Raw genomic sequence first — 15,738 nt, 5'->3', positions numbered from 1 at the left:
GGACAGGGAATTTTTCAGCCACCAGCACTGGCCGTGACTAGAGCACAATGCCGTCAGGGAGCAACCACCAAAGTCTCACTGCTGTAAATTCAGTCTTGACAGCGTATTTAGACGAGATATGCCTTCAAGATAGCCCTTTTACAGAGGTCTGCCTGCAAGGCCGAGGCTGGCATCCAGGGGGGATGGTGGCCACAAGGAATTGTCCAAGGCCCAGTCCAAAAGCAAGCCAGAGCCGCTGCCACAGCCGCCCCTGGCTATCAAGGCTGCTGGTGGCGGGCCGCCGGCGGCACGGGCAGGCCCAGGCTGCGCCAGGCCCAGAGCTCCGCAGCTCACGGCGGCTGCTGAGGCCCGGCATCCCCTTGGCTCGGCCCAGCGCGGCTTGCCCGGGGCCGGCCGGGTGCAGAGCAGAGCCGCCGCCGTGCCGGCCTCGCCGCCGTGCCAGGCCAGGCCCGGACCCCAGCGCGGGGCGGGCCGTCGGCGGCGAGCGGTGCCAGGGCGCATGCGCCACGGCGGCGGAAGCCCTGAGGCACCGGGGCGGCTCCGGTACCCGCTCGCCCCGGCATGGCCGATGCGTATTTGCCGGTGGGCCCCGGGCTGGGCCTGGAGGAGAACTTCCTGTCGCTGGACGACATCTTGATGTCGCAGGAGAAGCTGCCGGGCCGCGCCGAGAGCGCCCTGCCGCGCCTGGCCTTCGCGCTGGGCCAGGGGGCCGGCACCGGCGACACGATCCCTGAGGTAACGCGGTGGCGGGAAGAGCCGCAGCTCCCAGCAGGCACCGCGCGGGGCGGGGGGCTGGGCGCGCCCCCCCTCCCGGGCCGGTGGCGGGGCCTGCGCTCCCGGTGCGGGCCTCTGCCGCGGCCCGGGGCCCAGCCGCCCCCTGCCCGCTGGGGTGGCCGCACACCGCTGCGCGCCTGCGGCTGCTGCTCGCCGCTGTTCACTTGGGTTTTTTCTTCTGCTGTTTAATCACCTGACAGTTACTGGATTGTACAGCATCATTTAAAAAAAAATAATCCACTTTCAGGCTCTTGCAGTAATAATTAATGCTTCTAAAGTGTGTCTGGTTTATATTACAATTGTAGTAAACTGTTCTGAAAGCAAAGCTGACGTTTGCACTCTTGGGTCATTCACCAGCAGAGCTTGATCCCGCCCAGGGATGCTGCCCCCATATTTTCGTGGCAAAAGGACAATTTTGGGGTTTTCTCACTCGTGCAGGGCTCAAAGCTGGAAATACCCCTGTGGCTCGCCAAAGGCCTGCATGACAGCAAAAGAAGAATCATTTCGGTGGAACTGCCGAAGATTTACAAGGAAGCCTGGAGGACGGTGTTCAGCGCCGATGCTAATGTGGTTGATCTGCATAAAATGGGGCCATACTACTACAGATTTGGCTCCCAGCTCCTGAATTTTGACAATCCAGAGAATCCTGAGATAGCTCAGACTATCCTGCAGGCAAGTATCTGAACTGAGTCTAGAAATTTGGTTTCTTCCTGTTGTTCCCAGCTGCTTAGCAGTCTTCAGGAAAAATATCCTGGTTTAATCCAAATGACTTCTGGATTGAACATGGATGTCTAGATCAAGGTATAGGATGACCCCTTTGACAACTGCACAGTCTAGTGCTGGAAGCCTGAAGTATGTATCCAAGAGTGTAATTCTGGCTTGGAGTTTCCACAATATAAATATGGTATATCATAAAATCCTGTAAAAGAAGATGAGAGGATATGTAAGATAATTTAATTGTGCCTGTGCTGCAAGGCACAATTAATTCACCCTCTATTATTTCTATTTTTCTGTCCTCTTTTTAAAGCTCTAATGGTGAGACTTCATGCTACTGTGGGCAATCTGTTTCAAAGCTTTGCCTTCCTAATCTTAGAAGGTTTCCTCTAATGTCTAAAACTTTTTGCATCAATACAAGCTCTGTTCTGTTTGTTTCATACAAAGTAAATGCTGAGGACAGATTATTCTCTTCCCTCCTGCAGCAGTTCCAGTTCATCTGGTATCTGTGTGGGTCATGCTTTCTAATCTCTGATTGTCCTTACTGTGCACTGCTGATCTCTTTCCAGTTGATCTGCATCCGCTGTGATGTGCAGTGCCCTGAACAGCATGCAGTGTCCTGCTCAAGACTTGTGCTGATGAAAACAAAAAAATTACTTTGTGAATTCATCATGTAGGCCACAATGCTCTTTGTGGTGCAGCATCTTGGTTTTCTTTTTCATGATACAATAACATTGATGGGAGTTGTTTGCAGTCCACAGTAAGATGGCACAGATTGCATATGCAGACAATTGTTCCTCTTCCTGCACTTGTATGGGCTCCCTATTTCTGCCTTAATGTAGAACCTTTAGTCCCAGCTGAATTACATCCCATTGTTTTCACACAATCTTTCTAATTTGCCAGGGTTATTATGAATTAAGAGTTCTGCTCCCCAACATGCTTCCAGCCATCCCTCCTTCTTTGGCATATTGTTTGCTGATTTAATAAGCATAACTTTTGTTCCTTCAGTAAGTTTTTAATTAATATATCAAACAGTACTTGGTTCCAGATAGACTCCTGTTGAACTCCACTCAGGACGTTCTTCCCTCCTGATGAGCTATGGATAATTGTCTTTACTGGCCATCTGTGGGTACTTTAGCTAAATCTTACAAGAATGCCCCATGACAGATGCCTGTCTCCTGCTTTTCCTACCTTTGTAAGTCCTAGCGTCCTGCCAGAATAGGAAACTAGGCTGGTCTTGCAAAGTTTGTTCTTGGCAAGTCCATGCTGGCTGTTACTGTTCTTTCCATTTTCTTGCAGAAGCTTATGTATAATGTATTTGTTCCAGTATGTTTCCAGGAATTGATACTGATGGATTTATTATTCCTTGGCTCGTCCTTCCTCCCTTTCTTTAAAAAGATAGATACCATCTTTGCCAGTTTCCGGACTCCATGCTCAGTGAGCTTTTAAAGTTAACCGCTAACAGCTCTGCTATTTCTTCAGCCAGCTCTGAGTAGTCTGGGGTGATTGCTATTGGCTTTTTCATTCTTCCTCCACTGTTCTTTAAATGAAGGCTGATGCAGAGAGGCTTTAGAGCACTGCTGCTTTGTTGGAGTTGTCCACTGAAAGCTTGCTTTCTGCATTGAGGAAGTGACCACACCTTTCCTTGCCTTTTCTCTTTCTGCTAATGGACATCTTGGGGGAGAAAAGCCACATTAGCACATACTACTTGTTGACAAAAAAATCAAAGCACGCAAGGTATGCTTTCTCTTTATTAAAAGCAAACGAGAGGGGAGTTGTGCTGACTTCAAAAATAAACAAAATGCCAAAAAACCTCCCTCTCCCAAATATTCAGGGACTATAAATGTGAAGTATAACTATTTAGTGAAAAAGCCAAAATTACAGTTGTTAATTTATAATATATTTATCCTGTGAGTAAATCTCTAAAATACTACAGTTCTGATGATTGTAAAATCAGCTTCTGAAATAAAACCCACAATTTTCAAACACTTTTGACCCTTTTTTCTTTTTAATTCTCAAAAGCAAAGAGAGGGAGAGAAATAAAGATGCTTAAATATGTCTTGTTGCTTAGCTTTTTAAAATGTTATTTATTAGTTGTAGATTTGTTTCCTTGACTTTTTTAATGGTTGAGTGTTTTCTTGGCATACTGAAAATGGCAGTTTGGCTTGACTTCCAGGCTGTTCACAAGTTGCATCCTGATGTTCCTGCAGCAGCTGCTGTGGTACGAGATTGATTTCACCTGCTCTAAAGCAATGACTGCTTATGAAGTGAGATGGAATGTATCATAATTGTGTTATACCCTGTGGTCTGCTCAAGCCTGTCATTAGGAAGCAGCCAAAATCTAATTCTGTGCTTGCTTCCCATCCAGTATATTGGGCACTTGCTCTCTCAGCTCATGCAGAAGTAAATGGTTTGTCTTCATATCCAGGGTTAATAAGTGTTATGTTTTTTGCAGACTCTTGATTAGTTACTTTTGGCTTTTCAGTCCTGAAAGCTTAGGCCTCTAGCGTTTGAGCTGAAGAAGCCTCTGTGTTAACCTGTCAGTAATTTTGCTTATCTTCTTTAGACATTTATTAGCCGTTTTCGTCGTATCATGGACTCCTCTCAGAATGCCTACAACGAAGACACATCAGCGCTGGTGGCTCGGCTGGATGAATTGGAGCGAGCTTTATTTCAAGCTGGCCAGAAAGGGCTGAATGACTTCCAGTGCTGGGAAAAAGGACAGGCTTCTCAAATCACAGCTTCCAGTCTGATCCAGAATTATGGGAAAAGAAAGTTCACAGATATGGATGGTTAAAGCCTGAAGAACATGCAGCTACAGTGAGCGACACAGAGATTTACAGTCTGCCTGTCACGGAGGAGAAGGATCTCTCAGCTTTGGGAAGGACAGGCTCCCTGTCCGTTAATGGGAATTATTCTCTATAATGTCTTTGGATCAGACTAGTGCAACTTTTAAAAGCAAATGGCAAGGGTGTGAAAAATAGATGGCATCACATCACTGAATATCTTTTCAGCTTACTAGCTTACTCGTAGCACTCCTGAGGATTTTCAGTTAAAAGTGTTTACTACCTGGCTGAAAGGGTATGAGAGGATTTTGTACAAGGGTAATTAATATTAATTATTCTTTATATTCTGAATGTATATTTACAATACCAGATCCCTTTGGAAAAATAGTGTAATTCTATGTATTTCATCTTGCCCTTCCCTTTCCAGCCTCCTGGGAACGGCTGTTTCCAGGCTCCCTGTTCTTTGGAGAGCCGCAATGATGCGGGGAAAAAAAAAAGTGGTAAAAATTGCATTGAATTTTTCCCTTTTCTTATATATGGAGGCAGATCAGACTCTTTGTGAGGCTGGAATGTTTTTCTTTGCTGACGTTTGTACAGTGTTAATGCCCTGGAGAAAAATACTTCCTCTAACCCATGTAGCAAGTGAAGTGGCCATGCAGGTCTCAAGTGCCACCTCATCCTCTCTCTCTCTCTCTCTCTCTCTCTCTCTCTCTCTCTCTCTCTCTCTCTCGGCCCTTCTCAGCTTGATGCTGCAGGGGGTGAAGAATGTTCTCGTTTGATGTGAGTGACTTTTATGATGGACACATTTCTGTGATGGCTGTTAAAGCTCTTCCACTTGTTTTACAGAGGAGGCAACAAAGAGTTAGTCCAGACCAGATCGGAAGCAACAACTTTAATGAAAGCTCTCCCCCATTAGCAACCTCTGAGCCATCTGTTTTTCCATGAGGAGTTCTTCTGATTACTAAATTTGGTTAGTAGAAGGGACAGAGCAAATGAGCTGAGTTTCCTTCCTTCTGATCCATTTGAATGATCCTAGCAAAGTGATACTAGTAAATGTCATTCTTGCCAGTAGGAGTGAACTGGAATTGGAACTTGCTGAACACAGTGGTTATCCTTCCACATGGATGCCCTTAAACCTAGATTGTCTGAAATCTCACTGGACTGGAGGCAGAGAACAGATGGTTATCTCTGTAGGACTTAGTTCCCATAGTCATCAAGGTGGTTGCCCTTTGGAGGCAGGTATTTGACATCTTGTGGATGTCTTATCTGCAGATGCTTCTAAGATTCTGTAGAAGGTGGACCTTGCGGAGTACTTAAGTGGAGGAACCAGAGTGTAATGGTATTGAGTGATTCCTCTTCTGTGGGAATCACTGGGAGATGACAGCAAGATCCAAATCTTGGAGGAGTTGTTAACTGGACTTGCAGATGCACCTGGATGTTTGGATACTTTAAACTGGAAACCTCAAGTACAAAGGGTGCACGGCCATTCCTTGGGCAGAGGAGTGAAAACTCTGCCTCTGGAGGTGGTGAGAGGGGACAGTGTGCTGGCTTCACAAGCACCTTGGCATCTCTGCCTCAGCTGCACAGGGCCAGCTGTCCTGCCACAGGAGACTAATTGGAAGTTGTGCCTAACGAAGTATTTCAAGTACATGAAAGATCAAATGCTGCTGCACTTAATGCCTTAATGGCACATAATAGTCTGTGCATTTTCATGCAGCTTTGTCTTTTGTCAGTTTCCGGATTTTTATATGGAATAAATATTTTGTAAGGGGATGCTCATGATGTAAAATGTCTGTTGTTAATTGCCTTGCAGCAGGAAAAGCAGTCATAGGTCAGAAAGTGCAGGTCTCTTAAAAACTGGCCATGACAGATAATGCAATCCTGCTTATACCATTCCCCTCTCTTACAGGTAACACGGTTGGGAGCTACATTTGTGCAGTCGTTTGTGTGTAGGAGTAGTTCTTGTCTTGACTTATCCCATGTGGGTAATAGCTGTTTGCTCAAGTCATGGGTGAGACATGGCCGACCAATCAATAAGCTATTGATTTTATAAATTGCATTTCTGTGAAACACAAGGGGATGGAGGTGATTCTGTGTTACCTTGACTTTGTTGTAGAGTGGTGGGTAGCAGGTAGGAGTTGACTGTCTGTATTTGTACCTTACTACTCCAGGCGCTGTGGCATAGACTTCATGTAGCATGTCAGAGCTGTGTTGCTGCAAGGAAAGCAAGTTTTCATCCACCTGTGATGAGAAGCATTTTTTAATTGGAAGGATTATTTTAATGAGATGATGACTTTGAGATCTAGTTGGTTTATAACCAAAACCAGTAGTTCATCAACTTCTGGACTGGTTTTGGTGACTATCCAAACTCATTTTTCTGCATTTGTAAGAACATTTTTCTTCTTTACTGCTGGGAGAAAAATCAAGCAGATGGTTGCTCATTTGCCAAGAAATTATGCAGCTACTTTTAAGAATGGGAAGAAAAAAAATCCCTGAGGTAGTCCTCAGTGTCACTGGCTTTTTGTAAGTAGGCAATGTCACTTTTAGTAACCCTCAGTGTTTAGGAATAAACAGCAGTAAGACCTTTAAAAAAATCTGATGTGGTGGTTTTGCTTTGCAAGACTGGCTTTGGGAACTGAACTCTAGTGGGTGTAACATGCTTTTCTGTGTTCTGTGCTGATGAGGCAATGTGTGGGGCAGGCAGATGAAGGGAGCCCTGCCAGTTTGGGCCTCCCTTGAACGTGTCTTCTGGGTGAAGACCATCTGAGTACTTGCCTTGAGTTGTATCTTCTAGCACACTGTTGCTGACTGAGAGCTGCTTCTTACACCTAGGCCCAGGGGGCTTTTGGGTGTGGGAACAGCCTGATGGCCTTTGTTCTGAAACCAAGCCTGATGCTGTGGCAGCAGGACGCCAGGGATTGCGCGAACCCATTACTGTCATGTACACATTGCTATGGAGAGAATGCCAGCCTACTGCAGCTGGCTGGAGCTGAATGTATGTGATCCTAGTGTATTAGTTTTTGTCTAGTTTATCATGTCCTGTAACCACGTGTGCACAAATCAGTCCAGGCTCTTCAGCAGTAAGGTTCTTCTGCAATGAACCAGGGTCAGTGAATGTGGAAGCTTCGCTCTGCGTGCTCTGCTCAAACAGTACCATCATCTCAGCCTACGTGCGACACGCAGTTGGGCTGGAGCCTTACACCCTGCTGGCCTGACGCGGTTTGGGGGACACTGTCTTGCTCCTTTCTGCCAGAGTCTGCAGTAAGCTCTGCTGCTGTGAACTGCGCGTGCTGGGCTCCCCCGGTAATTCCTAGGGCAGTTTGAAGCAACAGCCACGGGAGGGGCCTTGTCCGGGGAGGCCAGTGGTCGGCAGCCAGGAGAGTGGGCACTGAGTTTAAGACTGTTTTTGTGCAGGCCCTGTCTTAACTGCTTCAAGTTGAAGGTATTGAGAACCCTCTTTGGCCTGTGAGATCAAACTAGGTGTCCAAGGGGCTTTCTGTTGTGTCTGCTAGGCAGAAACACAACTCACGTGAGATCCAAAGCAGAGCTGAGGCTGCGCTGCCTTGTCCGAGGTTTGAGCGCAGGAGCAGAGCGGATGTCATGGCTGGCAGAGGCCGTGAACATGAAGTATTGCTGCTTGCTTTGTAAGGAGGGAAGTGGTGAGAAATCTGCCAGGAACTAGTAGCAGAGCAGAGGCGGAGATGGGCAGACACTTGGCTGTGCCATTTTAGCCACTGTGAGATGTGCTGATCCCATGGGGTGCTGGGTGCTGCCCAGTGGGTGCAGGATTCGCTTCCACTGGAGCGGGCAGTGCCCCGGGGGGTCCTGCGGCACTGCGATGGGCTGGGGAGGGGCAGGCTGCAGGGGTTGGTGCCCTGGCTTCTGCTGCTTTCTTCTTCACAAAGTGCCGCTTGCTTATTCCTCAGTGGGAAAGCCTCACAAGTAGAGTTAGGATTGACTGCATGCGTGTTTAACGGCTGTGATTCACAGAGATCAGAAAGGCAACAGATCAGCAGGTCATCCCCATGTCTGTTCTCTCTTTGCCAGCCTGAGCTCAGTGTTGAACACGTACTGTGCCGAAGCTCAAAGCCCTTTGCCAGGGGCAGATTTGCCATGATGTGGCCCCTGGCCGCAGTGGATGGAGCTGTGCTCTGCCTGTGGCCGTTCCCACCTCTACAATATGTCCTCATGAATTTGTTGGTACAAGGAGAGACAGGGAGAAGAAGAAAAGTGGCATCTACCCTCTTCTCCCCATCACTTGTTGGAGGGAGTGGTTCTAGCTGCCAAGGAGCAAGAAAAGCAGCCTTGGCGAAGTTGCCACCCACGGTAGCCCTGGAAGCCTCTGGCCATGGGAGCGGCGTGCCTGGGAAGGCAGCCAGCCGCGCGGAGCAAGTCAGGAGGTGGCAGCTGCAGTGGTTCCTTTGGGTCTGCTGGAGCAGGAGATAAGTGAGAAGAGACGATGGGAGCAGAGCAGGAAGGGAGAGGGGGAGTATCCGAAGGCTCTCAGGCAGCAGGTCCAGCAGTCAGTGTGGTTCTCCCCCGTTCAAAGGGGTCCTGAAGTCCCTTCGCTTACCGTTGTAAATGGTGTGACATCTCAGGAAATAAACTGCAGGACCACTTCCAGGCTGCGCATCGTTGCTTGGGTGAAACCAAAGACTGGAGTAAAGAGAGCTGGAGGTATGTGGGGAGGCAAAGGAGAGGAGGAGGAGGCAGGAGCTGGAGAGGGACCTTGGAATAGAAAAGAACCCAGAAGGGGCTCAAGAGAAGAATTGAAGACAAGAGGGAAGAGGAAGATGGTGAGCTTCTGCCTCTCCCAGGCACTATTGCCATTGAGCATGCTTAATGGGCTTCACTCCACAGAGGAAATTGCTCCTGGGAGCCTCTTCTTCCCTGAGCACTGAGGGCTGGCCAGGCTTTCCTGCACAGGTGCCAAGCTTGCTGGGAGCCTGGCAGAACCATCCCCATTTGGGGGGTCTGCAGGAGAGCAGAGCGGCACGAAGAGCAGCGCGCTGCCACTGCTGGACTGCTCCTTGGCCATTGTGGAAAATTACAAGGGGCAGCAAAGCCCCAAAAAGCCAAGGCATTTGTTCTCGGTTTTGAAACACTTCATTAATGTCATTGACAATACCAGCAGGTTCCTGAGATTAGCAGGCTTCTATTTTTGAAGAGCTATTTCTCATGGCAGGCTGCCGAGCAGTGCCAGCGGCCTTCGTATCCTTTCTATCTGGATTGGCAGGACACACTGTGGTCTTTTGCCTTTCATTAGCCTTTGTGAAGCCGTACAGCTGCAGCTCTTCACAGTGCTCCCCCACGCCTTGGGGGAAAGGCACCTTCTTCAGATTTTCCAGCTAGCCCTGTGGCAAGGCAGAAATCCCTGGTGTTTTAGGACAGAAGGCACTTTTCTTCCAGGTGCTGTGTCGCAGGCAAGGCGCAGGCAGCACTCGGGCTGAGCAGGGTTTGGGCTGCAAGGAGCGCGTAGGGACATAGAGGCAGGCTGCAGAGCGCAGCGTGTACCACCTCAGGGTGCTCTCTGGCTGGGCCAAGATCTAGGTGTGGTGTTCCAGGCACAGCTTCTCAGGGGAACAGCACATCGTGCTGATGCGGAAGGTGAGGGATGTGGCTGCCTTGGTGCATGTTTCTGGCCACAGCTGCAGCGCTGCATCCTGCTGTGTCAGGATGTGGCATTGCTGGAGCCACAGAGAAGGCAGCTGGCATTCCCTTGGGGAAGGTGAGGTTCCTCAGCTTGTCAGCTCAGCCTCATTGGAAACACAGAGCATGGAACCTACTTCTCCCCAGCTCCAGCTGGAAGGTGTAAGAGCACAGCAGCACCCCACGATCAGTCATGGCACTCAAATGCATTGCAAACTGCTCTTGGCCCTGTTTCAGGCTCAGGTTCTCATTCACAACTATGCATTAAAAGCATTTTACTTTCAATTAGCCTATGAAATGGAGGAGAGACACCAAGGATGAAGATTGCTTTAAAAGCTTGGAAGCCATCTTCTGTTTATGCTGGGATCCTATAAGATCGGACAAAAATAGCTTCACCATAAGAATCCCAGTTTGCCTACAGATGAGCTTGAGAAACTGCAACCTTAAAAATCCCAGCCTTACCCCCACCCCCCTCCAGATTTTATTGTGCCTGGAAATGGGCAGTGGTAAGAAGCTGCCTCCTGAGGGTTGTGATGGTGCCGTTCCACCTCTGTTATGATGCCTTAGCACAAAAAACAGCAAAAAGCAGAAGGAGGTTGTGAAAGCTCAACCTGCAGTCTCAGCTTGTGTGGCTTATAAGGCTGGGCCCGTCTCTAGCTGTCCTGTTAGTCCCTTGAGGGCTCTCCCTAGGTAAAGCAGCAGCATGAGGAGGATTATGACAAACCCCTACAAACAGGAGGTTTTTTGCTGAACATAAAAGGCAAATTGTTCCCTAACTTCAGACCAAGGAGCTGCCAAATGCTTAGGATGCAGCATGTGGTTTTTTCTCAGGCATTGAAGCAAAAGAGTGAGGAGATGATGACATAGTCCCGTAGGTGGGGAGCGTGGCAGTGATGTACTTGGGAGAAAGCAGTAAAGCGGATACAAAGGTCAAGGCACCATCAAAACAATCTTCTGATGTGCCCGTTTCTCTTGATATAGCACCGTCCTCTGCAGCGTGGCTGTATCTTGGTTGGGCAGGCTCCCATCACAGCAATGATTTAAGGTGAGTTTCTTGCCTTCACGTCACTTACAAATACAAGATTGGCAGTTGGGGTGTTTAATTGACACCTGGGGAGTGGGAGCTGATGATCCTGCAGCCCCTTTCCTAAGTGCCTTTTGTGCCTGTGGGTGGCTGAGCAGCCACTTCTACTGCAGGGGGGCGACTGGCTGGGCTCAGGGAGCGTAGGGTCATGGGGGGAGCCATGCACAGGCCCTGGTCATCATTAATGGAACAACTGTTGGAGTCCCACTCTTTAGCAAAGGCTTTCGGAGGAGGGTCCTGCCTCACCTGTGCTGGTGGAGACCGGAGGAGCACTGAGGAGTGGAGCAGAGCTGAGCCAGGTGCAGCCCATGTTTCCCTGGGCAGGGCTGTACTGTGCTGTCCTGCCCCTGTGAATGTGGCTGCGGTGAAACCAGCAGGTTACTCCGAGTTTGGACCAAATCAGCAGGGTTTATTGCAGTCATGGTGGATTTACCAAGCCCTTGCCTGAAGGCTGAGCTGTGATTTTTCCTTTCAGTTTGGGCTTTCAGGTACACAAATGCAGCTCTAGCCGCCTGACTGTGAGGCCATCCCATGCTGATGCAAGCAGAATGGAGCAAACAGATCATTGCCTCCCCAGCTTGCCAGGCCTTGTCACCGCCACACTGCTCTCCTGATGAACACTACTCTGAATTTACACCAGCATCCTTCAAGTGAGGCCCTCCCTGCGCAGCCCTGGGCAAACAGTGGCATTTAACCCCTGGGCATCCCTGCAAAGCAATGCCACCCTTGCCCCCAGAGCCCTGGCTGACCAGGCTGTGCCTGCGGCTTCAGCTGAGTCAGCATGGCAGGATGGCACAGGGAAAGGAAAATCACTGTGAATCAGGCCTTGGGAACAGCATCTGCTTCGTGGCAGAGACCAGTCTAATCTCCTTAGCAATCATCTCAATCGTAGAATCAGCAGGATGCTAATTAGTTGAGAGGCACTTAAAGACAGACGTTGAGATCCCTCCCAGCCTTTAGTGGAATCCTTTTGGTTTGGCAGTTGTAGCTGGCTGCTCTCCTAATGAGTCGGTCTGCCTTAGGACTAAAGACCTTCTTGGGGTGCCTTGACACCAGCTACCCTGCAGCTGCCCATCCCTCTCTGCTGGGTCTGGCTGGGGTGTCCACACAGGTGAGATGATGCCATATCTGTGTGCTGCCAGGGAAGCACCCACACCAGCCGCCGCCTCCTGCCTGAGCGAACCAGCAGACACCTCAACCTACTTCTGCCCAGCCCCTCTGGCCTGGAGCCAGCCTCCCCCTCGACCCTGAAAGCCCACAAGCTGATTACACTCAGCATGTTAATTGGCTTCGACAAGTAGTTTTGTTATCTTACATTTAGCTACTGATTGGGTACGTGTGACTGGATTCGCAGCTAAGGTTGGTGCCAAGCTGGCCAAAGCCCCTTGTTTGGTCCGCTGTAAGATGAGGGATGGGGCTCCAGAAGCTCTGCCAGAACCAGCTGTACACCAGTGGTACAGCCACACAGCCAGCAGCAACCACATCAAGGAGGATTTTACCCCAGGGTTGTGCAACAGCCTGCTGCAGGAGGAGGTGATGGCTGGAACAGAAGTGGGTTTGAACAGGTATTTGGCACCCACTGGTGAAAACCACTCTTTCCAGGGCTGCTCAACACCAGGATTGTATTTAAAGGCCCCAAACTGGGAGGATGCACAGGCTGGTATCCAGCCCTCCCCGTGCTAGTTCGATGACTTCGTCTTAGTTTTGTCTTGTGCTTCTGTAAAGGACAGGGCTAAAAAGGGAAGGAGAGGACAGGTGGGCAGGGAGGTGTGTGCTGCATGGCTGGGTTGGTGGCCCCAGAAGTGCTCCTGGTGTCAGGTGGGGTCCATGCTGCCCTTAATGGGAAGCTACTGAAATCTGGTGCCTCCAGCTCTGGCAGGTATGGCAGTGGCTGGAGGGGCAGCAGGCTGGCCACCTGGAGGGGCTAGAGCTGCAGGCTGGTGGCTGTGTGCAGGGAAGAGAGGCATGTTCAACTCCCCAGTTACCCAAGTGCCTGCGCTTTTGTCCTGGTTAAAGGTTGGGTACCTTGAGAAAAAGACTCTAGAACTGTTGGCCCCTGCTTCCCATCATTGGTGGGTCAGGGTGTCCTTAAGCCCCCCCCCCATCTCCAGCCTCCAGAGTGTGATGGAGGCTCTCCAGAGAGGAGCAGTTACTGAGTTAAGAGACAATGAGGGATTGTGAGGACACACTGGTGGGTTTTGGTAAAAAAAAAAAAAAGAAAAAAATCTCCAAAGTCCTGTCTGAGGCACTCAGACATACTGAATGTGCCTTTCCAAGGAGTTGGAGAGCTGAGAGAGGAAGGTTCGTGGTCTTCTAGTGAGCCACAATCTGTGGGAGGAAGGGATGAAGAACTTGCCTCTGTAGTGGAGAGGGCTGTTGAAAAGGGGTGATGTTAACAGTTAACCCACTGTCCTGGGATAGTGTGTGATGGGGCCTTTGCCCAGCATCTGCCAGGTCCGTGGCCCAAATGCAGCGTAACAAGAGAGTGCATTAGTGAGAAGTGAGATGAAATCATTAGGATTGATGGATCCCCCCCCAGAGCCAGGGGTATTGATCAGCTGCGGGCCAAGGAGAAGGTCAGGGGCAGAGCTGGTGGGGTGCAGGCAAAGGGAGCTGGGTATTTGGCTGCTCCTGTGAAGGCTTTCAGGACAAACAAGGAGGAAGGGATGCAGGTGGCTGCTCAGGCCCCTCCAGATGCCTCCTCCTGCCCAGGTAAGGATTGGTTGTGCTGGAGCCCTTCCTACGTGTGCGGCTCTGCCTGATGCATCCCGCTCCTGACCCAGGCACCCCAGCAGGGAAGCCGATGCCTGGAAAACCTCAGACGTGTTGTTCCCTGTGCTCCAGGCTCCTCTCTTTTCATGACTGTGACCCTAGGGAGCCCCCAGCTCCACTTCTGTTAGCCTCCACCACCCAAGCACAGGGAGTTCACTCCCCGGCTGGTTTTGCCCAAGGCTTTGCCGTCCCTCCTGTCTGACATCCCCTCCTTGGCTCTGCCACCCACCCAAGAAGCTGGGCCAGGGTCCCAGCCTGGCTCCATCTCAATGTGCTGATGAGGTCCTGGGAGTTTTGGCAGTGCAAAGAGAACCAGCTTGGCTTGCCTGGGTCAGCCTCTGCCTGCACAAGCAAAGGAACACCAAAGCCATCCGGGACTGCTGCAGCCATCTGTGAGACTTCCCAAGAGACACCCCCTTTGGGACATCCGTATCCAGCCAATCTTAGGTTTGAGCTTATTTTCATGGGCAGCCTGCTGACGTGTCCGCTGCAGGCAATAGGCATCTGCCACCTTCCAAGGAGAGACGGTGGGTGCCCATCCCACCAGGGCTCCCTGCGGTTTGCACAGAGGGGAGAACCCAAATCCAGCCTTGTGCAGGGATCAGCAGCGTCTGGTTGTCTCAGTAGGAGGGTTGCTGGGCTCACGTGAGCTTGCTTCTTATCTTTCTGATGTTAGAAGCCAAATATAACCTGCTTTAAAATACCTACCTGGCCAGCCCGAGTGCCTCTGCATCGCTGGGAAAGAGGTCTGTGTTTCAAGACCCAAGTGCTCTCAGCTGCTAGCATGTCCTGGTCTTGCCATGAGGGGACCTTGGTATGTGCTCATGGGGCTCCCTGGTACCCAGGCAGGAGTGGGACCCCCTCACACCTCCCAGCTGAGCTGTGCATCGCCAATCAGTGGAGAGGTGCAGCCCACACACACCTGGGCCCTGTGTCTCCAAATGCATTTGGTGGCAACTGGGGAGCTGTGGAAACTGAGAACAATTGAGTCTTCCCACTCCATCACCCTCCCCTTAAACCCTCACAGCAGCTCGCAGCCAGAGAAGCCAGCCCTTGGAAATGGCATTATCCCGCTCTCCAAGGGAAGGTGAGAGTGGGCAGCGTTGTTCCATCCCAGTGGGTGCTGTGTAACTGAAAATGCTGCTTAATGCTGACTTTGAGAACGTGCCAGTCTCTGGCTTCGGTGGAGAGAGACCCTGCTGTGTCTGCTCTGTCTCACACCTATCAACTTGCTAAATGCATCTGCACACGTGCAGTTACTCTGCATGGCTTGGCTCTCCTCTGCTGACAGGTATTTATTTAAAGCCTGCCTTGGCTCTGGAAAGGGGCTGTGGCAGAAGTGGCGTGGTGGGGACAGGCGCTGCTGCTGCCTGCTGCCGTGGCTGGGAGGAGGCAGGGAGGGATGGAGGGGGCTGCTCAGGGGAGATGGGCAGGAGGTTGGCCTGTGGGCCCTAAGGCCTTGGCAGCCCAGCAAGTCACAGAGGGGCTGCAGGTGGGCTCTGCAGGCAAGGACCTGGGAAATAGCACGTCCAGAAAACGTGTGTGTTCCAGTGGTGGGAGGGCTCTTCATGCGCCAGGCCTGTTCCCACAGCCGTCTCTCCCCAGGTGCCTCTCTGTGCGTTTTGAGGCACTTGTCCAAAGCAACATGTTTGCTGGTGCTAAGACACCTTGATGCCACATAAAGCATCATTCATTTTTCACTTTTGCTTTGAGAGCCTTTCTCTTTTTGTCCCTGGTACAGCTCCGAGGGGTACAGGGGGGGATGTGTGTGTGTGCAATGAGAGTGGAGGTTGCACCTGCTTTTGGTGCCTGCAAAATCCAAGGGAGATGGGTGAACTTTTCTGTGGTTTCCATGTATTGTGATCAAGGTTCTGGTGCTCCTGGGATGAGTGGTTCCTGGGACAGTCAAGGAGATGTTTGCATCCACATTCCCTGCTGGATGCGTCTGATCCCTGGTCT

At 50.6% G+C, this 15,738-nt stretch overlaps 1 protein-coding gene across 1 annotated transcript; it reads left to right on the top strand.

The window, feature by feature from the left end:
- Positions 1-547: 547 nt before the first annotated feature.
- GINS3 (GINS complex subunit 3) lies at positions 548-6,047 on the top strand. Its single transcript, XM_080411088.1, has 3 exons — positions 548-735; positions 1,213-1,446; positions 4,055-6,047. The coding sequence occupies exons 1-3, from the start codon at positions 562-564 to the stop codon at positions 4,283-4,285; spliced, it is 639 nt and encodes a 212-aa protein (XP_080267214.1). The 5' UTR covers positions 548-561; the 3' UTR covers positions 4,286-6,047.
- Positions 6,048-15,738: the final 9,691 nt, after the last annotated feature.

The sequence above is a fragment of the Falco punctatus genome, assembly GCF_963210335.1.
Source record: "Falco punctatus genome assembly, chromosome: 14".
NCBI classification, from domain to species: Eukaryota; Metazoa; Chordata; class Aves; order Falconiformes; family Falconidae; genus Falco; species Falco punctatus.
The sequence above is the reverse complement of the archived record's forward strand: the minus strand, read 5'-3'. Positions and strand labels throughout refer to the sequence as shown.

Coding starts and splice junctions, on each gene's coding strand:
- GINS3 (XM_080411088.1), top strand. CDS start 562: ATGGCCGATGCGTATTTGCCGGTGGGCCCCGGGCTGGGCCTGGAGGAG. Junction 736..1,212: donor CCGGCGACACGATCCCTGAG/GTAACGCGGTGG, acceptor TCACTCGTGCAG/GGCTCAAAGCTGGAAATACC. Junction 1,447..4,054: donor TAGCTCAGACTATCCTGCAG/GCAAGTATCTGA, acceptor TATCTTCTTTAG/ACATTTATTAGCCGTTTTCG.